The following is a 23,230-nucleotide window of genomic DNA, read 5'->3' on the forward strand; positions in this document are numbered from 1 at the left end:
GGAAAGCCTTGATGCCTTCACATAACAGATGGCGATCCTGGCTGTCTACACTCTAATCCTCAATTGTTTGGAGGATCACAGCCGTATACGAGTTCCCTCTTTTGAGACAGAGGTCCCTTGTCAGTTATTAAAAACCCGTGCCGTGGAGAGACTTGTGTCGTGGGGATAAAATAACATTTGGATCCCAATATTACACCCAACTAAATAGGCCTTAGACTGCATTAGTGGGGAAATAACAACATTAAAGCTGCCTCTAAACACTGAGAAATCTCTTTTCTGGTTGCAGTCATACCTCAGCAGGTTGCACATATACCTACAAGCTCATTATGTCTGATAAGGGACTGAACGTACAAGTTTTGTAACAAAATTTTAAGACTTGGTTCGACTTTTATGTGAGAACACATTTATTTAAATGCAGTATGTGGAACATGAGATTAAAATGGCCTAATGTGACAATTTAAATATTTAAAGTAACAGTCCAACATTTGAAAATAAATATGATTATAAGTTGTATCAATTTTCATCATATCATCTTACAGTAAAAAAGAATTTTGATTTTTGATTTATGTGTCTGAAAAGTTGCAGAAATGTTGATACCGAATGTATCAGTAAAATGTTGGTTAAAGTCAGTGAAAGATTGTCTTCTAGTTTAATCCAGAAAAGTTTCACAGTGATTTCAGACAAAATATACTGGTTAAGATTTGAACCAAACCACAATCTCTCCCCAATCTTTTTTTTATTTTTGTAAATCTTCCCACAGACCAGAGGCTGGATGTGAACCCCTAGTTTCTGCTGTCAAAGTCCTGCGATTTCTACACCCACCATTCACCTGCAGTACTTAAACGTAGCACTTCGCTCTGCCTCTGAACTGAATTACATTTGCCACCACCACTTCGCTCTGCCTCTGAACTGAATTACATTTGCCACCACAACTTAACTAATAAATATGCAATATATCAGAAGGAGGAGCTACTGCAGTGGTTCAAACTTCTCTTCATCTTAAAGGCTAAAATCACTACCTAGCAGCCCATTTCAACAGTGCAAACAACAGTGTGAGTCAGCATAATGAAGCTTGAATCAATGAAACCACAACTGCACAGTCTGTCCTCTTACTTCATGAAAATTTCTTTCTGAGAAATAAGTTGTTGTTGTTCAGGCGTCCCCCCTGATTGTTTGTTTTTTGTATTGTATAGTGATGGAATGCTGCACCAGTGATACATGAAAAACTTTTCTTTCTCTGCATTCAGTCATCTGTGATGCAGATGTTACTTTTCAATCCTAATTCCAATAAATGTAGTTTTACAGCTTTCATTTTGCCTTTCAAAATAAATGTTAATAAATGTTAAATCAGTCTGATACTTACAATGACTGGATGAATTTGAGCTTACTTATATTAGATCTTAGGGAAATACCATTTATGATCCTATATTTAGACATAAGAGATGTGAAGTGAAGAGAATATCTGAGCTGCCTTTATGCTGATTATGTTTTTGTTGTTGTTGTTTTAAAGGATTTAAAGGTCCAGTGTGTTGGATTTAGTGGCATCTAGTGGTGAGGTTTGCAGATTGCAACCCCCTGATCCTCCATCTGAGCGTGCCATGAAAAATTTAAAAGGCGCTACTTAGGGTCAGTGTTTGGTTTGTCTGTTCTGGGCTACTGTAGAAACATGACAGACCCCATAGAAAAGGACCTGCTCTCTTTGTAGATATAAAAGGCTCATTCTAAAGAACAAAAACAATAAATTTCCTATTCTCAGGTGATTATACGTTAATGAATTCCATTTTTGCAAATAGATCCTCCTAAATGTTACACGCATTTGTTACATGCATTTGCATTTGCATAGCATAAAATGAAGTACAGTCATGACACATATTTTTAATATTTTGTCCACTCCATTTACATTAATAAGTGTATCAAACACACCAACAGTACAACATCCTTCAGTGAAGTGGAACCAACATCTCTCTAAAACAGTGGTTCTTAACCTGGGTTCGATCGAACCCTAGGGGTTCGGTGAGTCGGTCTCAGGGGTTCGGTGGAGCCTCAGCCCTGGAATTTTTTATACCATTTGTTACAACATATTTTTGTGAGCAATCGTTTTCGAGGATGCTGGACATAAAAACTAAGAAAAGGAACAGACTTTGTTGTGAAAATGACATGAGACTGGCACTTGCCGAGGTGAAGTCACGCATATCTGAACTGGTCTCTCAAAGGCCTAGGTGTGCCTAACTAACTGTTTTTTTAGTCACCAAAGTTGGACTTTATTTACTCACAGAGACCTGTGTAACACTGCCATTTAAAGACAGACAGTCATGATCATCAGACAGTTTTGTTTGAAAGTTGACACATATTTTTTTCATTTAATACTGATGGAATTTTGAGTTTCTGAACATGAGCACACTGTTGAGGCTTTGTTTAAGTTACTGATACCTTTAAACATCTGTCATTTCTTTTATTTATAAGTTTTATACCTGTTGCTTTATTAAACTTTTCCTGGTGTGTTTCTTCCAAAAGAACAACCTAAACAAAAACACACTCTTAAAAGCTTTGATCCAAAATCAGTTACATCATTTATGGATAAAGTGCTTTAAATACCTTGAAAGAGTGTCTTAAAAGCACTTCATTAATAAAAGATTAAATAAACTGATGTTGATCTTGAATTCTGACCTCTCTCATATCAGAAATACTCCCAGCGCTCAACACAAATTAAAGGTCCGAACAAAACCCACTTGAGACGAGTGTCATGTGATGAGATCAGTCAAGGGCGTCTTCATTCTCCCCGTGTGATTGAAACTGTAATTGTGCATTAGTTAATAATAGCAGCATGGTACTTACATGCAATGCAGACCTTTGTCTTCTATCTGATTAAAACAAGGACAACAAGGAGACAAGGACAAACCATCCCATTTAGGTTGTCCTTTGGGAGGATACTAGTCCAGGAAATCCTTTGCTGTAGTCGTCATCCAGTGTCTAAATCAATAAGGAGGCTTCACGGGAAAGAGGAGAAGCACAGATTTAATGTCAGACTTAAAATGGGAAAAGCTTTTGGACAGTAAGTTGTATTTATTTAAAGCAATTATTTCAGGAAAACATTTAAAATTCAAATGAGAGCTGCATGATTTTTGCATTATTCTTCATTTACGCGACATTATTACCTGAATTTAATAAGCCTTTGCAATTTGGCACAGGTTAACAGAAGCACTGCAGTCCCATCTGCGATTCAATTAGTCAATGCCACCGATATTGCCTCTGTTAGACCATTACATCAAAGATGCACATGGCGCGTCCTGCCAGTAGATGGCGCAGTTTAACTAGAAGCACAAAGATCCTCCACTGCCATGATCTCTGCATGACTCCTCGTGTTAAGCATACAGAGGATCAGCTACAAGGTAAAGACAATGTAAGAATGAATGAATATATTATTCGACTAATTAATTATTATTTAAATGAAGTCACCCACTGATTTAATTGATCAAATTAACCACGCAGGAGACTCAAATTATCCACCTGTGTCTCGCTTTCTTTCTCTCTCTCTCTTTTTACACACAAACGCAGTCTTGTGTCACTCCCCCTTACTCCCTCCCTTCCTCTCCTCGCATCTCTCCCTCACACACGCACACACACACATTTCCCTCTCCATCCTCCACAGCCCACCAGGAGCTGTGAATGGCAGACTCGTATTTCGCTCCACTGGTGAGCAGCACGCCAGTCAAGAGTGGAGACTGAGCAGAGCGCACGGCCACAGTCAGCCACCTCCTGATGCCATGTCAACAAACTGGAAGATTAGTGGATATTTTTAAATGAACGGATGATATTAGTGTTTTTAAATCATTGACATACACGTGTTTTTGTTTTTTTACTCTCAGGATTTGCTGTGCGCGCTGAAGTGGCCATGGCGCATTTTACGCACTGCAGATAACCACTGTTCTGGAGGCTCAAACAAACAAAAACATGGATTAAACAGCAAGTGATTCTCCCCCCTTTATCCAGGAGAGTTCAAATGGCGGCCCTTCGTAGAAAATTTGGCGAAGATTACCAGGTGGTTAACACAAATCGAGCTACCACTTTTTCCGCTCCGGTCAAGAAGAAACGCCAGCGCTTCGTGGACAAGAACGGTCGCTGCAATGTGCAGCACGGAAACCTCGGTGGAGAGACCAGCAGGTACCTCTCTGACCTCTTCACCACTTTGGTCGACCTAAAGTGGCGATGGAACCTGCTCATCTTCATCCTAACTTACACGATCGCTTGGCTGGTCATGGCATCTATGTGGTGGATCATCGCTTATATCAGAGGAGACCTAAATCACGGACACGACTCGTCCTACACCCCCTGCGTGGCTAATGTTTACAACTTCCCCTCAGCTTTTCTGTTTTTCATCGAGACTGAGGCCACGATCGGTTACGGCTACCGGTACATTACCGAGAAGTGTCCAGAGGGCATCATCCTCTTCTTGTTCCAGTCGCTGCTCGGCTCCATAGTGGACGCTTTTCTCATTGGCTGCATGTTCATAAAAATGTCCCAACCTAAGAAACGCGCAGAGACGCTCATGTTCAGTCAGGACGCGGTGATTTCTCAGCGAGACGGGAAACTGTGCCTCATGTTCCGCGTGGGCAACCTGCGGAACAGCCACATGGTGTCCGCTCAGATCAGGTGCAAACTCATAAAGGTAAGCAGAAGATGAGTGGAAGTTAAGCACAGCTGCACATAAATCACAACTAATAAAGTTACATGAAATGAACTAATTCAGCTTCTGACTTGCTGCTGCATTAGATGACAAAGTGTTGCAATAGTGGAAGCTTAGGGAAGGCAAAAAAAAATAATATCCACATTTCTTTTTTGCACAATGACTGGGCTCCTGACTGACTGCTGGTGTTTGAAGAATCTTTGCTCCTTCACTCTCCTCTCCTCTGAGCGCACAAGGAACAGTAACAGTCACATCCTGCATATCAAAAATGTTAAAATCAACCTTTTTGTTAATTCAAAATCTTAAATGTAAGCAGGTCCCACCACACAATATATGCCTTGTTAAACAAGACCGGCTTAAGGTAGCATTACCATAATCCTCCAGCTGCAGGATGGAGAGGCTGAGTGGCAGCCAGGTGCATCTCAAACCACCGAGATAAGAGCGTACAGGCTGTTGGCTCTTTGTGTGTGGACGGTCGACACTGTGTCCAGCGTTAGTTCTTCTTCAAGCCGTGACACCTGGACAGATAGGTGTTTATCGGTGAGTGGATGTGACAGAGAGATGGGCCCCTGAAGAAGGATCAGTGTGTCAGTAGAGAGGGACCTCTGTACACTACCACAGATCACTGGAGTCAGTAAAACAGCACTCCTGGGAGGAAGGATGCACACATAAAAAGTATTTATGGCATCCATAAAGAAATTCATTATTTTCCTTCTTTTCTTTGGGCTGTCTTTTTTCATTTCTCTTCCCTGTGTTAGAAAGCATCACAGCTCAGTAAAAAAAGAGGGAAAAAACACATTGTTTTGGGTTTTTGAATCGTCTTTACCAACCGTGCCACGTTGGTAATCCCCTAATGAAGAACTCAGTGGATTTTGAGGGGAATATAGCTAATGAAGCGCACGCTGAAAACAAGCACCAATGCAGAAAATTACCACAAACAGTAGAAGGTTGACTGGCTCCTCTTTTAATTATCATAATAGAGCTCCTTTCAGCCACATCTATGTTCAATGTGCAGAATGGGCCATAAAGAAGACAAACAGCATTAGTGAGGTGCTTGGAGCTTGTTTATGTCTGTGTTCTCCTCTGCACAGCCACATCGAGCACAGCGTTGGTCAGCTTAATGATGCATGCAGGCAGGCAGGCAGGCAGGCGAGGGAGAGGGAGAGAGGACCGAGCTATTCCACTGTTGCAAGAGGAAGTGAACAACCCCACAGAGTTCTCAGTCTACAACCAAATTCCCCTATGATATCGTGATTTTCAGTTTATCAGCACAGCTGGAACTCAAAGTGATGAATAGTCTGATTTAATGTGTTGAAATTCAACTAAGCACCGACAACTAGAAGAAACCAATCAGGACTTTTGTAAAACAGAAAAGGCATCGCATCAGAAATAAAATAAAATAATTGAGGCCGAGGGAATTTCATCCCGTAGAGCCACTTCTTCTTCTACCTTTTCTTTCTGGGCTGCAAGAAATACAATCATTATAAATTTAAAGACCTCTGTGCCAACCTAGCATCATTTTTACACTCCCTCTCTGTGTGAAATACAATACATACAGCATCCACTCTGTGCTCCTTAGTATTTTTGCTCCAGGGCTTTGTGGTCTAACCTTATTCTTTCGCTTCAAAGACTCTAGTACAAGAGACAGAATTTTTTACAGCAGCTCTGCCAGAGTACAGAACACACACAGACACACAAAAAGAAGTAATGAGTCACTGTGTATGAACAAAGCTATTCTTTAAACTGAGCATACCTTTAGATATTACACATCACATACAATGTTTAAAAACCTCAAATTAAAAAAAACTGAAGCAGTCATAATTTTGACCGAACGCTCTCAGTGCAGTCCCTGTATAGAAATGTTGGTGGTGCTGTTGAACTGCAGCCCTCTCCAAGTCATGCCTTGTCATATAAAATGCTGGCAGAGGAAGAATCATTTAGACGTGGATACTGTGTGTGTGTGTGAGAGAGAGAGTTTGTGAAAGGTTTCCTGTGATGATTTGTTCATAAAACTGCATCTGAAACTAACACAGAGTAAATGAACAGACTAGCTCCTTCCACAAATAAAAACAAAAATTCTTTGACCACGACCAAAATGAGGTTTTTGATTATCCTCTGAAAACTTTGCTGTTTCTCTGAAATTCAAAGAATCATATCTATCTCAAACACAGACGAAGCACTGTAACATTAGTGCTTTATTCCATATCGACTAAGCATTAGGAACCACGGTATTAACCCCGTCCACACATAACAGAAGGCATGTTTAGCATAGAGCATAAACTTGACCTCATCTCTGACTGGACAAATATTTTCTCCCATTGAGTGGCTAAAGCAGTTCATTTCCAGTTTTTTGTCCGAGCAATTGTTTTTCTTAGTGAACTCATTAAAGTTATATCAAAGAATCTGGAGGCCATTGACCGCAGCGATCAATACGCGTTTTCATGTTTCCTGAGTGTGATTGGTTTGTCTCGTGTCAAAGCACATTTGCATGACTTTGAACCTTTGAGTCGCTGAATAGTGGTCGGTGGTGGCAGCACGTTTCTCAAGGTTTAATTCACAGTTAATGGCGTTTTCTCACATCGCTGGTATTCAGGAGTCTGTATGGGTGGGAGGGATGATCACTGTCTGACTACCTTTTTCAGAGAGCAAGGCGCACAAAGGCTTTGGCCTCTACTGGAGGGAAAGAAGGCAGATAGTTCCCTTTTCCAGATTGGATTGTGTCTCAATGTGCCAGCTGGAATTACCACCACAACGAACTTCAGTCTGTTTTCAAATGAACCGCTGTGCACAATCAATATTCGTTCGTTTGGGCCGGTGTGACAGCTGCCAATCGAACCTTGGTGGTGGCTAAACAAGTAGACCAAGACTGCCTGAAATGTTTAGCGATCCATGAGGATGTGAGGTTAAATCTACAGAGTACAGACTCACTTACAGTAGATGACGAAGCTTGTTTAAATTGGAGCCACCTGTTTGCGCTGCTTTGTTTGGACAGTAGGTCGGTGAGCCTGAGTGCTGCTGAACTGTCATGGATGATGACTGGATGACAGCAGAAAGAGAGGCGATACAGACCGATGGAAGCTGTCCCAACATAAGTAGCTGAAATGCAGATTTGCAGGGCATCCATGACAGCCTCAGAGGGCATCCTGGTGGAACATCCCAGCTGAAATTATGACTGTGGTATAACTGGGAGCGTTGGAGGAGGGCGAGAGAGTGAAGGCTTTGATTGAAAGTGATTGAAAGTGTTGAAATAGCTGGAGAGAGACTCACAGCGAGGAGACATAAAAAGAATTACCAAGAGATTTCTTTCTTAATATTTTCACGGTATGAGTGGGGCCTTCTATTTCAAAGATATACAAGGGAGAGAAATCCTCTCGGCTGCATATCTCCTCAGAGGATTGCGGGACGGGCTCGACCCACTAGTCACGAGAGCTGGAATTGATTTCCATTTCTCTTCTAATAAGAATAGAGATGCAATTATACTATCAGGTTGTGGAGGGCTGCGGAAAGGCTTGAAGGCCTGCAGTCATTGATTAGCAAACCCCAGAGCCAGAAAGCCTTAAGACTCTGGCCTGCTCACACTTCTCTCCCCTTTATGTTCTATACTTAAATAATGCACAGATCTATAGGATGTTTTGCTGTAGGAGCAAACACACACATTTACAAGCACTGAAATTATTATTCTTGAATAAACACTACATCCTTGGGCTCCTGACGATAATAATGCATGAGCCTTGTAACAGTATTTCCCACACCCCGAGTAGAAATCAGAGGCAGCACAGTCACAACAAAGCGTTTTTTTCTGCCAACCTCCGCCAAAGAGTGCCACACTGAAAAGGAAGAAAACAAATCCAGAGCAGAAGACATACAAAATGCATTTCAGGCTTCCAAACAGCTATGAATATCTATTTCATCCTGATTTCCACATGCCTCTTTACTAAATTCACAGACTTCCACCACCTTGCTAATCACTATTTTCACAGCATTTTAAAAAAAGAAGCCCATTATCCATTAAAATGACCTTCAGCCGACAATTTCTGTAACGGTATGCCCTTTACTCAACAAGGTGGGAAGTGGGGAGTTAGAGTGTGGAGGTTGGAGCGGTGTATTGGCTTCTACTTTGTCTGACTTTAATGCCAGAGACTTGAGTTTGCATCCAATTACTGACGAAACAGCACTGGCTCTGAATGCCACTGAACAGGATTTTGTGTGAGATCGTAGTAAAAGTGGTCTTTCCCAAACTTTTGATGGCCCAATTGGCGTCTTCTCTGCCAGCTTAGTGAGTTCCAACTTTAGAGAATTGGAGATGGGGAAACAGCAATTGGTCAGTTGAAATTTCGATCAGCCGCGATGCAGAAGAGAAGAAGAGATTGTAGCAGAAGACTCAATTATGTGTGTGTGTGTGAACAGCTGTCCCATTAATACACACACAAACCTGAGAAAAACTGCCAGCAGACATTTCTCATGGGTTTGCTCAGCTTTCTTTCTCTGTTGCCGTGTAAAACTATGTTTATTGTTTATTTGTCGTGAAGTAAAATTGAGAGTAACTTTCTTTCTCTCCAGATCCTTTTTACGGTCACTCATTTAAAACAGCCCCATCACACGGCACAGGTGTGGTCATAAAATAGTGAATGATAGCAGCACAGGAATTGCTGTTCACCTGGTTAACAGTTTTTATCGAGCTTTTATGAGCTGCAATCAAATGCTTGTTCAGCCGTACGATAACAGAAACATTTCAGATGGCTAAATCGTGAGTTTGGCTGGATGAAAACACAGTGTAGGTGTTTGCGGAGCAAAAGACAGGACACGGTGGATGTTTAACCAGCTGTGACAGAGGAAACAGGTTTTGTATTTCCCATTCTTCACCAGATGTTGACTGTGAAACAGGTTTTGTATTTCCCATTCTTCACCAGATGTTGACTGTGGTGTGCATTTTATTTCTTCTGGTCAAAAGACAAAGGAAGAAAAGATTTTAATTTATTTCCAAATTTACTTGAACATGTCATTTTTTACACCTGAACATTTTTGTTGATGTGAGTTGAATCAACACCTCTCAGGTTCAACGAAAACTGAACATTAATAAGGAACATTAATAAGGGAAGATTCATTTCAGGACTGTTGTATTAGATTGCATTAGTTTTAGGTAGTGTACCAAATAAACTGGAAACTGAGTGTATACTTTGACTTGAAGTACTAAAAGTAAAAACTACTTTTGTATATTATGTAGATTATTGCATATTATTGAATTAGAATTATTGATGCGTTAAAGGTCCAGTGTGTCAAATTTAGGGGATTAGGAAAGAAGTGAAATATAATAATCATAACTATATTTAGTTTAGTTTCGTTACTGTAGTTTCTCTTTTTCACTTTAAATGCGAGTGTACAATCTACAATTACACGTCTAGATGCCAAAAAATAATACACACTGATCCTTTAATGTGCAAGCATGACTTTAATATTTCAGCTGTTAAATCTAGGACTAATCTAAATTAATTTCTATATTTATTTTTTCATACTGCTAATACAGCTTTTGAATTTCACCCTAGGAATCAATAAAGTCTTATTGACAGAATATCATAACTTATTTGTTGAATAGATTGTATTATTAATCTGAATATGGAAAGTGAGAAAGTTATCAAATAAATATGGCAGACTAAAAAGTCCTTAACACAGTATTTAATTATAGTACTTGAGTAAATGTACTTTTCTACTACTGTTTCTTGACACATGTACATTTTTACATATTCCCAGGCCATCCTACGTTGTTTGACAAACTCATTTGACTTGATTTGATTTGAAAATGTAATCTTTTAAAATGAGGATGAAATGTTCAGCCCAACTTTTCTAAATGTATACTGAGTTGGCCTGCATGAATCGGCTGGCGTGTCAGTCGACCTGATTGCCTACAAGTGCCTCCAGCCCCCTCTCTCAGGCTACTGATTGATGAGGACCCGGCAGAGCATGGAGCTGAGTTGAGTAGGAAGATCAAGCCACTTTAGGTCTAATCAATTTTATTTATCACCTGTCTTCATCCATGACCATCATTCACGCCACTGAAACAATCCTTTTGTGAGCATGAAACAAAACCGTGTTGCCTTTCTAATGATAATGAGCAGCTGACAGGCTGACTGTGTTGGTGAGTGGTCGGACGTGATGGGTAGAATTTTCAGTAGAAATGTGTCCAGTGTTTCTGCTGCACCATCTCTCAAAGAAAATTAATCAAAAAAAGTTAGAGCTGGAGGAGAATAAATTGTTCATTTGTTGAGTGTCAGATTTACAGAAAGAAAACAGTAGACTAGCTGAGCTATCTCAGAATCTTTGTGCATGAAGGAGCGTAGGAGAGTGCCAACGGGGCCTGTGTAAGGAGCTTTGCCTGTCAATGTTTGCATATAGTCATCCATCTTTTTAATCTTAAGTGACAAAGACAGAAAGTGAAAAGTAGAATTTCCCGTAGCTAGCATGAGATAACCCAAATGGAGGAGCGATGCCAAACTGTATTCAGCAGCCTGTAAGGACCTGACAAGTGAACAATGCCCCCTTGACATGAAAGTCGTTCTCCAACATAAATCCAGAAGAGCGTCTCATTGAAATTCACAGGAGACAGAAATAGAATGCAGTGTTTTCTGGCAATGCAAAACCTGTTTACTCACACTTCATTCACAGTTTGCGTCTCAAAGGGATAAACCATAATGTCACAGGGAGGTCAGGATGAGGCTGGCAGCAGCTGGAGGACAGAAGTAGGATGGGTGGATGAGAAAGAATGCAGGACCAGAGATGAAGAAAACCCACTTAAATCTGACTATTTATGAATGAAAACCATTTGCTCACCATTTAAAATCATTTTACGAGTAATTTTGAACTTGCAAATCCGCAAAATTTGATAAAATAGACATCAGGGATGTTAGAAGCTGCTGTAAAACTGTGCCATTTGGTATCACCGTAATAATCATTATTCTAATGCTTGTTCAAAATAGTTCCCAGATTTGTTTCAATCTTATTTTAGTTCTAACCTTAGTCCTAGTCTTATTACAAGTAGTAATACAGGGTGGTCGGTAGCGTAGTGGGTTAAGCGGCCGCCCCATGTGTAGAGGATACAGTCCTCGCTGCAGCTGGCAGTTCGAATCCCGCATCGGACGGCCATTTACTGCGTGTCATTCCCCCTCTCTCTGCTTCCTGTCTATCTTCAGCTATCCTATCATTAAAGGCCAAAAAAGTAATAATATAAATGTTTTCATTGACCAATCATAGGACTGTTGTGCCAGTCTTATATTTCTCCTCAAGAGCTAAAGTGTACGAAATGAATTAAACATGTGTCCGTAACATACGGTGCAATTGTTAGCACGTCTGACATTGCAATACAAGAACAATGCTGTTTCTTTACATCCATGTCTTCGTCAACTTGTGAAGATGTTAACTTTCAGCCAGTTTGTCATGTAGCTTGAACCTTGAACATGGTTGTCCTTACACAATGAGTCCACTGGAAACATTCAAAATTCAGCCAAAGAGAGCAGCTTTCAAACAACTTACAGAGCCAACATAGCCTAGCCTAACCGGGCCAATTCATCAGTTGGCTACAATCGAGAAGACTGTGTTTGTCTGCTTTATATGTCCAGTCATCGTTTCCATGTGAGTAACACGAACCAGGATGTAACTAATGTAAGTTACAGTGTAACTTTCCTATTTTATTATCACCACATGACACTGACTCGGTTAAAAAAAAAAAAAGGCTGAAAAAGGAAACTGCCTTTGTGGGAATAATGTGTTGATTATTTTAGGATTCAGAACAAGAACAAAAGATCCAGAAATGGCAGAAAGGGTTGTAGAGAAGGGGGTGGGACTGTGTATGTATCTGTGTGGGAGATCATTATGAAGCTGTGTATGGTGGAGGAATAGTCTGTGTGTGTGTGGGTGGTGCCTGACACATCCCAATTATTGGTTGGAGGTGTAATAATGCAGAGGACATTTTAGACAAAGAGTCTAAAAATGAGCTTTTGCTATAAGTCCTTCACACAGATTTTTGTGGTGGTTGTTTGTTGACTTGTAAAGAAAGTTTGCTCAGTGTGTAGAATATGTGTGATGCTATTTTAGGTAGAAAAGAAAGACGTACCTTTAAAACGCAAAAATGAAGTGTCTTTTTTGACTGTTACCACAAAGGAAGTCTAAACTGCTCCTTGTTATCTGAAGCGTGATGATTTGCAAAGCTAATCTTAACCTTTAAAGCCAGATTATTTCTATTAAGTGACACGGAAATAACCTTTAAACGGAACTAACTCTCAAACACATAAGCCTGTTCATTCCATGGTACTTTCAAGATTTTATATTGAGATATTAATAATATATAAACGCCTCAAAAAAAAAAAAGAAGCTACAAGCCACTTTTATGAGGGCAGGACATTGGAAAATTGCAAGAAATCAAAGGGGAAAAGAGTAAAACGGTTATGTGAGGGAAGCAAACAGGAAGAGAAAAGGTGAACAGATTGATTAGACATAATAAAACAAGACAGGAGAAAATACATCCAGGACCTTGACGCTGAGCTCCAACATCATCTGGGCAATTAAATGCTTCCGCACCAGTTAACGCTCTGTGGGCAAGTCCTATTCAAATACAGCTGTCTCATAGGTCTGCAAAGTAACTAAGTACATTCACTCAAATACTGCATTTCTGAGGTACATGTACTCATTGAGTAGTCACAAGTTTTGCTATTTAAGACTTGAAAAAACATTGCAAATGAATGTCTAAGTTTTTACCAGATCCCTCTTGAAACTCCTCACATGGTTCAACAGTTTGAGGCCCAGAGGTAAAATTATCCAGTATTTTACAAGAATAAAACAAAAATTAGAGAGGAGACAAATAAATGTGCATCAGAGCTTTGTTTTTCAGATGAATCACCTTGAAACCACTCAGATTGATGTCAGCTTTATCCTCATAAAGTGGTTAAAACTAACCACCTCCACCACTTACAACCGTAAAATCCTTCTTATACACTGATGCATCAGTATGATTGAAGATTTGTGTCCACTTCCATTGAAAGAAAGGAAGACAAACAATGCCAGATCAAGAATCTTTCCTTCTCTGCTTTGCGATAACGTGCATCTAATCCTCTCTTTCCTGTTTCTTCCTTCTTCTTTTATGTCTTCATTTCACTTGCTTTGCTCTTCCCTCTGTCTTTCAGTCTCGTCAGACACCCGAGGGCGAGTTCCTGCCTCTGGATCAGTGTGAATTGGATGTTGGCTTTGGGACGGGTGCAGATCAACTCTTCCTGGTATCTCCTCTCACCATTTGCCACGAAATCAATCCCAAGAGCCCTTTTTTCGACTTATCTCAGCGCTCTCTCAAGAACGAGCAGTTCGAGATCGTCGTCATCCTTGAGGGCATCGTGGAGACCACCGGTGAGGGAAACTTCTTTCCACCTCTTTCCTTTTGTGCCTGTTGCAACCACTTCCATCCCATTCTCAATCTAAATGTTAATTCATATTAATATCAACTTGCATAACAGTTCTGTCTAATAGATACTCATAATCCAGACTCCGTGAAATCTCATTTCCCCCGCCTTCTCAGTTTTTCATATTTGAAGAGCGCGGAAGATGAAAAAAATTGAAAATGAGAACAACACATGAGAATGACAGCCTGATTGAATTATGAGTAATATTTTATTACTGCTGAATCGGTTTATGCCCACCCTATGCATAATAAAAGCCTGTGGTCATAGATGCGTGTGTCACTTTGATGAATGACCACGGGTTTTTGTCGAAGTTCCACTCCATTTTTTTAGATGACAGCTGAGAGCAGATGTAATTCTGTGCCTGAGACACTGTTATACAGCCACCGCTGTAAAGTACAGGCAGCCATCCTGGAGTGCTCTCAGCACAATAATGTTCTCTCTGTTGCATATTTAACAGAATGATTCTTCCCTAAAGTCCAATACAAATAAATCCATCTCACCCTTTTTTTTTTTAGCTCTGCTTCAATCCATCTCGCATAACCCTCGCTTTGCCAGTGCTGTAGGAGAAACCACAGAGCTGAATAGGCTTAGAGCAGAAGGGAGGGATCAGCAGGGAAGCATAGAGCCATGCAGGCAACACGGTCTGTTCTCTGTTGATAATGCCATTAAATCAGGGTGCAGCCACAAGTTTAGTGACGCATTGCTGTGGCACTCAGAGCTGAGGAGGAGTGGAGGGAAGCCCAGGCAGTGTCACCTTCAATGGGCCACGATATCCCGCCATCCTCACTCTAACGCACATCCCATTAACGCAAATACATTAGGAGTTATCCTCTCACATCCAGCCACTGATGACACAGCTGTTCAGCAAGTTGATTGTCTCCCGAGCTCATTCCAATTATGTTTCAACCAGACTTGACAGATTACCGTGCAGTCACTCTAATGCTTGTCAGTTTTAGTTCATGTCTTAGAGGCGGTATTGATTCTTCTTTTACATGTCAAAGGCAGAAAGAGATTAGTGTTTGAGAGGAGTTTCCTATCAGGTTTGAAACAGGTGAGCCAGAACAGGTGCAAGCTTTTAAAGGGAGTAGATGGATGCATAGATGTAGAAAATATAACCTTTAATAGTACAACACAGCTACAGTGTACACTCATTGACTCAATACTGTAAACAAACTAGGCTAAACATAATCACTTTATTGACTTTAAACATTTTTGAAATGGTTGGGAAAAAAGACAACTAATCAATCGAGTCCTGACAGTTCAGGATGTCTTTAAATCAGTGCTGTTCATTTGAAAAAAGAAGCTACTCACTAAAATAGAGCCATGCAAAACACACTGGGACCTACAGAGCGGCCATAAAAAGTAAAAATATATATACTGAGGCTATGTTTCACTACATTGAGTACTCATAATGCTATTGCGTGTGCACAAGATGGAATATTTTCTCACATTTTTGTTAACTTGTGCAAATTAATCAAAACGTGGGAATGAAGTGAATAAAGAGTTGACGTAGTAAAACATGGACAAAAACAGAATAGCTGCCCTGAACCAGACTGCAGTCAGCACAAACAGAAACAAATAAGAGAGAATGAATGAAAGAGTGAATATCACCCCTTTTAGCAGCGCGATTCAAAGATTAAGCAACCTTTCACAAATATGTGTGTATGTGTTTATATTCATACTAAGTAACAATGATCAGATTCAAATGGAGTCTCACAAAAAAAAAAGACAGAGCATCATAATGCACCCTGTAACCACTGCCAGTGAAGGCTACTGCCAGGAATTTTACATAAAGTCTTAAGGGACGCCATCCTCGCTGTCTGCCAAGTGTTTGCATAGTTTTGCTGAGGGCATTTATTTTTATTCAAGATGCAGTAAACATTAACCAGCTGCATGAATACCCATATGACGCTGGAATGATGAAACAAAACTGGCATGCCTATCAGGCTCTTAACCCATATGCCTCCACTGCACTGGTCTTATTATCTACAGTCAGCAGAAATACAATCATTTTCCTTTTAAGAGAGGAGAATACAGCTGGAATATTACCCGAGACTAACCCTTGTGATTAAAGTCAAGCCTCTGGGCTAATTAAGAATAAAAATGACCTTTGTATAGATGTAGGACTGTTGAAGGTTTTCCGTGGATGAAGATGAGTAGTGAGCTTGGAATAGCATCAGGATATGACATAACACCGCACATATCATCCCTCAGAGGGACGGGGTCAGACTCTTACTCTACAACTAAATGTAGTGTTTAACAGAAAAGCTCAGGTTGAGGCAGAGCAGAAAATATTGACTGAGTGCCTATTGATCGTTAAGGACCCTTGACAAGCATTCAAATGTCAAAACAAAAAAAAAAAAAAAAAAAAAAAAGTTTTTTTGACAAGAGCTCAGGTCAAATGGAAAGAAATGTGTTTGTGTTGCAAGCATCCTGTATATAGCAGACACACAGGCACCAGCGATCGAAATGGAAATCTTTGCAATGGACAAACAGTTACCAAAAGAGCATGTCATTAGTTTGTCGATAAATGTCTTTGAGATGAGCAGATTGAGGCCAGTACAATCCACAATCAACACCACGGGTTATAAATAAAAACATGAAAAGACAGGACCTATGATTCCTGTCATTGATGCACCGAGGGAATGGAGCCGGGTGACAGCTAATTATGTTGATCAGTTTTAAACTGGCAATCTATCACAGGCAACACAAGCCACACTGATAACAAGCATCGCTCACCTTTCACCTTAAGAGCATCAAACTGATTGGTCACCACTGCATGGAAACAGACAGCACTGCTTTCACCTCCAGGAAGGACGGACAAAGACACCGGTGTATGAAACACAGAGATGTCCTTTATCTCCTATCATCTCATATCATTATTCCATTTCAGTACAGAGGTGACATGCTTAGAATATGGAAAGACATAAATAATAATAAGAGTCGTTTAGCTGCTTTTATGAACCACTGGGGAAACGGTAAGAATCTTTCCTGTAGATTTACTGCAGAGACAGTATTTAAATCTCTAATATGTGACTTAATGGGACTAGATTGCATTGAAGAAGCATGAACCAGTGACTCCACAAGCAATAAGAAAGAGCAGAGCGGAAAAAGAGATAATGGGAGACAATGCTGCCCTTTCACATTTCTCCTATCAGCCAGTAATTGTTTTGTTGGAGCTAAACCCTATCTATTTATGAATTATTGCTACACTGTCACTCTTTCGTAGGTATGACATGCCAGGCACGAACGTCATATACTGAGGATGAGGTTTTATGGGGCCATCGCTTCCTGCCGGTGATGTCTCTGGAGGAGGGCTTTTTCAGAGTAGACTACTCTCAGTTCCACAGTACGTTTGAGGTACCGACACCTCCGTACAGTGTCAAAGAGTACGAAGAGAAGAATTCATTGCCCTCGCCTCTATCCACACCCACCCCCGCACTGACCGAGAGTCACGGCGGTCGGCGAGACCGGGTGTTTTCTGTGGATTGCATCAACACGTCAGATGAAAGGGGCCATCAGGGAGGGGCTGGAGGTCGACTTCCAAGCAAGCTGCAGAGGATGAGCTCATCCGGGAAGGAGGACCTGCAAAGGAAAGTGCTTATGCTCAGCTCCCAGCACTCTGAGAAGGCCTGCAGCACGGGAGATCTTCCTCTAAAGCTCCAACGACTCAGCTCCTCATCAGCACCCGAAGCGGAGAATCGGCTGCAACTCAAGTCCCTTAAGGTAGGCTTTGAACCCATGACCCAGTCTACTGGAGACCTTTACCAGCACAGCCTAGCTCCCACGCTGCCCCCTGCTCCAGCCCCCATGCACAGCCCACTGCTCTCAGCTGGAGGGAGGCCAGAGGACAACTTGCCACCGAAACTACGGAAGATGAATGCTGACCGCTAAAACCCAGACAGTCCCAGACCACAACCATAGACTCCAACTGACCTCTGACAGGAGGAGACGTGCATGGAAACAGATTCAGAGATATGCTTAACTTTGGAGGCTCTGGAAGAAACTGAAGGTTTATGACAATTTGTTTTTTTTCTCTTGAGACACAACCTTTACTGGAAATTACTGTGATTTTTTTTTGTTTCATAGCAGAGGCATTCATGCGGGCTTTGTTACACACAACAACAACAACACTGAAAGAAAACTTCATGCTTGACGCGCACTTGATCATCCTGCAAACGTTGTGCATGTAAACACTAAATCCATTGTTTAAAGTATGCACCACTACACTTAATAGTCAATCTTAATTTTATCTTAATATAAATTATATTAAAATGACAATAAATGCTGTTTGATCTTTCTCTTCCTTGTGTTTTTATTGTTGTCAGACCAAAAAGAAATTGATCAACTCATCGCTAGTGCAGATGTCAATAAGTAATTCAACAGTGCAATGCAATGCAGGTTTAATAGGCTGTTGTTAATGCCCTAATTTTGTCCCCTTGGCAGGCTTTACTCAGTGGATAAAGTGTATATAAAGAGAGAGAGAGAGTATAATGAGCTACACTGCTGGTGAGAGAGAAATATGAAGAGTGTTTACTGGAGAATGGAGGCAGATTATAGTCAACCCATCGGTCCAGACACAAGAACGATGTGGTCACTGAGGCATCATGTCTGGCAAACACACCCAAATAATGAATTATGCAGTATTCCCTGCAATATATAACCAAGCAGATGATAACAATCTTTCTTTGTGTCCATTTATCCAAGAGATTTTATTTGAAGTTATGCTCTGAGTTTGTCAGAACCAAAGAAGAAAGTGTTATTAACCACGGAGCCAAATTTAAATGATTACAAATATCTACAAGTTTATGAAATTAGGTGTCAAAATCAGGTAAAAATGAGCAGTACTCTCTGCCCTAGGACTGTAGGGGTGTGTCTGCCAAATGTGCTGAAGCTGGAGCAGTCAAGCAGCAATTTTGAAGCGACTGAAACATGTCAGATGAGTTCAGAAAATGACATGACTAACTTTGAAACACTCCGAGTATGATGAATTAATCTCTATCTCTACTAGGGGTGCAGGGTTATGCTCAGGGTGGCCTCAGTGTGTCATCGAGCCACTCGTTAGGACCGCCCAAAAATCCTGGACTGAAAAAACAGTTTCAACCTCTAACTCTACATTTCAGTAATATATCGTTTAAAGTCGTTCGTTTCACGTTTTCAGCAACTATTTTCCAACATATTTAATGTGTTTTGAAAGAAATCTCAGATTTCCCCTAAACAGACTTTAAATTTATATTTAGTCAGTGTTTGTATCAACAGCAAGAGCACAAGAGCTTGTTCCTGACCAAAACGTGTAATGTGTTCTAACAATTTAAAGGAACAAACTGAGATTAGAGCAAAAAACTAAACAAAAAAAAAAACGGGTTTAACTAAATCCCGGTATAAACCCATCACACTGGACAAATGTAAGTCAGTAAAAAGCTTCTTCAGCACCACAGGGTCATTGTATGTGAACTACTTAGAACACCTAAGCCTTAATTTCACCACAAAGACAGGAAAATCAATGGAAGCGAGACCTTAATTTCACCACAAAGACAGGAAAATCAATGGAAGCGAGAGTTTTTCTCGCATCAACTGCACACTTCCCCCATCTCATTATAAATCGGACCCCCCCCCCCCCAGTTCACACAGAGCCTAAACCACTCAGTGCACTTTATCCCTCTAATTTAGCTGCATACAGAGACTGCTGTGTGTTTGTCTGTGTGTACACTTGCTCACTACACACATGGTGTGTCACTGTTGTCATGCTGTGTATGATTTGTCAAACACAACAATGAATAGAAATAGGATCATTACAAGATAGAGAACCTCAGATCTTCGGAACAATTAATGAGAGTGACCCCATTGTTCAACACATCTTGAGTTAATTATTGCTTTCATTACGTGACCTACACTTTAATTAATCTATAAAGTTGAAGTAGCAAAGTTTATTTTGTTAATTATTTCATGTTAACAGCCTCTTGCTCTATTCATGGACTGTTTTTCCACTGGTCGGGTAGCCCAACAAAAACGCATATCTCTCTGGCAGATGTCATGGAAGCTGCATGGAAGATAATGTTTGATTAAAGACAAGCTGTTACTTACTAGGTGGACTTTAATTACACACACTTGAAAATAGGTATAGATGTGGGTTAGTAATGGCTAGTGTTTCAAGATCAGAGGTGTATTTTTCTAAAATTGAAGTGAGTGACTGTGACTTCAATACCCCAGAGCCTCCACTTTCACTGACGATGTAGGTACCAGATGTGCTCGAGGTCCTGCATTTACAGGTTATGTAACTTATTAACACATTATGTGTGGGTGTACAGGCCAATCCGTACGTCCTGTACATACTGTGAATGTACAACTCCTAATAGAGGTGTGAATGAAGTAAGATGGCTCACAAGTTTTACCATCTTCTGGATGCAGCCTGACGACGTATAGGATGACATACACGTCACACACTTTTTAGATCATTAAGCACATTGTCTTAGCAAAAGTGCAGCCAAAGTTTTGTTTAATATCAATGTGATAATTTATGAAGTATTTAAGTCTCTCGATTTTTTGAAAACAGACAAAAACAAAACACCTGACACGAGGGAAAATATTTAAGCTAGTTTAGCAACATTAACAAGTCTCTAACATCATTTTACGGTCTAATAAGTCACAGTTATGGCTCAAAACTGTTAGCATAGGTCACAGTGAGTACTTGACACAGTAAAATATAGAGTATAAACATCTGGAACATTAAAGAAAATAATGAATAATCCCGGAGCATGCAAGAGGAAGTCTTACCACAATGGAGTCCTCTTTTCTCCGTGCAGTACCCACAACAAGCACAATGTAAGTGTGAGCCTCGCTGGATTCGAACTCGCGACCAGCGGATCTCTAGCGCTGTGCGCATGCGCACATGGAATTTTTCAACGTTGGTTTGGGCGCCAACCGTTCGGCCAGCTAGGCGCATGACGTCACTAGCGTCATAAGACAGGTAGTATGGCAGACGTTGGCCCGATCAGAACAGTGGGATGTTTCTCTGTGAATTTTGTTGTTCAAAGTGTTACAGCGAGTTTTCTATGAAAGTCACAAAAGGCCCTGTTATACAAAAATGTAGCCGGTCACACCACTGGCCGTAGTCCCACAGCTCATGGGTCCACAGATGCTCAGTGGAGCACTGTGTTTCTAACGGGTGTTGGGTGCGCATGCGTGCATGTGTGAATTGTGCCTGTCTGTGGGTTGCTATGGCGCAGCGGCAACATGTGACCAACTACTAATATAAGGCAGGCTGCCAGTCGGCTTTTATAGGTCTCTGATGCGCACTCGTTCTCACTCACGGTGCGGGTCAATTTGTCTGTCTGTTACCACGTGGATACGCTCACACCTGTTAAGTCCACTCATTAGAAACACTTTTCAGGTTTTAAGATGCCTTACTTTTTGAATTAAATCTTTTTAAATTTTAAAAAGGTGTCAAGTTGCCCCGTGGAATCATGGGTAATCTTCTAATGCGCATGCGCCCGGTCCGTTCTGCTCTCTCTTCGCCCGGAACCGAATCCGGGCTACGGTGCTGGAAGATGCGCTGCAGTACCGTTTTCAGCCACAACATGGAGTCAAATGTCTGGTGGCGCTGTTTCGACATTTAGGCTGCTGACGAGGAAGAAAGGCGCTGTCTATTCAGCACCCCCGTGTGTTGCTGAAATTTCTGGGAAGCAATTCACCGACACAAAATAAGGATCTTCAATCAATCAATTGGTCTTTAAAGGTTTTGTCATTTTATTCTTGCAAGAGGAACAGTTCTACAAATGCACAAGACAGTCTGCAGAAAATGAGTATTTGTCATTACTTATCTAACTGTAGCAGGTGGCTACAATGGAGTGTGTTCATCCCTATCAAACCTCACTAACAAACTCTGCTGGACTGTGAGAACCAAGGTCAAGTTTATACGTCAAACAACTACTGTTACAAAAACTGCTACAAACAATCTGCATAAATGAGAGAAAGATTTCTAAGTGCAAGGTACTGAGTGAAACCAAACAAGATTATAAGGCACACAGTGTTATACTTCAAAAACTTTTTGAATATTACTGAAATAAAACATGGCTATATGTGATTATAAAAGAACACACAATCATGTAATATAAATTTTCCATTACATTTCCCTCCTTTTGATTATAAAAAAATCACACTATAAGCAAAGAATATATATATAAAATTCAGTTTCTCAACAACATCAAATGTGTTAATTCACGAGGATTCAAAACACATCATCATACTGAGAAACTGATCAACTTCATTTACAAATTGGTTTTGTCATCAAGAGGGTCAAGGTCTGAGTCTGAGTCAGTTTGGTTGGAGTCATAGTCAGGAATGTGGTGTAGAGTTTGCATGAAATGGCCCACCGTTTGAATCAAGGCTTTCATACAGGTGAGCAGGACTGTACAGAAACAAATCATAAGAGACGTCACTAAAAAGATAGGAATGAGAATTTGGAGAATTAGTGTTCCCCATGGGCCAATACGGTCGTAAAGCCAATCCACTGCTGAAACGCCTGCCCCATCGGAGGGTTTGAAATGACTGGTAATGGTATTCAGGATATTAACCAACTGTGTGATGTTGTCATGAGGATCAGGAGCTAACACACAGCATTGAGAAACAGTCAGATTTAGAGCTTTACACATGCCTCCTTCGGAAGCAAACAGATAATCTAACACCATTTCATGTTTCAGTATGACTGCTCTGTAATTGCGAGCCGCATTGTTAAGAGATTCGATTGCTGCTGTGTTCGCGGTCATGTAGGCAAATAAGTCAGCGGTGATGTTATCAATGTGATCAGCTAAGAAAGTCACCCCATACCATGGAAAGAGTCCGATGCCCCATTTTTCGCCCAAGGAAATACGGTAATGGTAATAATCTTTAGAGGAGAAACTTGCCATGTCACGTTTAAGGCGTCTGCTGCCATTGGTGCTGTGTACTGTAGTATTAAAAAAATCTGTCAAGTGGAATAACAGTTAGAAGTGGTTATCTTCGCCAGGAAACAGCAACCTGCATATGTGGGACGTAAAAATGTGTAGTATTGATTACCACAAACCCAAGCATATCCTCTCATCATGCCCAGACCCGGTGTAGACCTCAC

The 23,230-nt window shown here is 40.7% G+C and overlaps 1 protein-coding gene across 1 annotated transcript; it reads left to right on the forward strand.

The window, feature by feature from the left end:
• Nucleotides 1-3,620: 3,620 nt before the first annotated feature.
• Nucleotides 3,621-18,426, forward strand: LOC109141579 (G protein-activated inward rectifier potassium channel 1-like). The gene is made up of 3 exons (XM_019272485.2): nucleotides 3,621-4,666; nucleotides 13,855-14,071; nucleotides 17,354-18,426. The coding sequence occupies exons 1-3, from the start codon at nucleotides 4,001-4,003 to the stop codon at nucleotides 18,016-18,018; spliced, it is 1,548 nt and encodes a 515-aa protein (XP_019128030.2). The 5' UTR covers nucleotides 3,621-4,000; the 3' UTR covers nucleotides 18,019-18,426.
• Nucleotides 18,427-23,230: the final 4,804 nt, after the last annotated feature.

Source organism: Larimichthys crocea, chromosome XII, assembly GCF_000972845.2.
Source record: "Larimichthys crocea isolate SSNF chromosome XII, L_crocea_2.0, whole genome shotgun sequence".
Taxonomy (NCBI): domain Eukaryota; kingdom Metazoa; phylum Chordata; class Actinopteri; family Sciaenidae; genus Larimichthys; species Larimichthys crocea.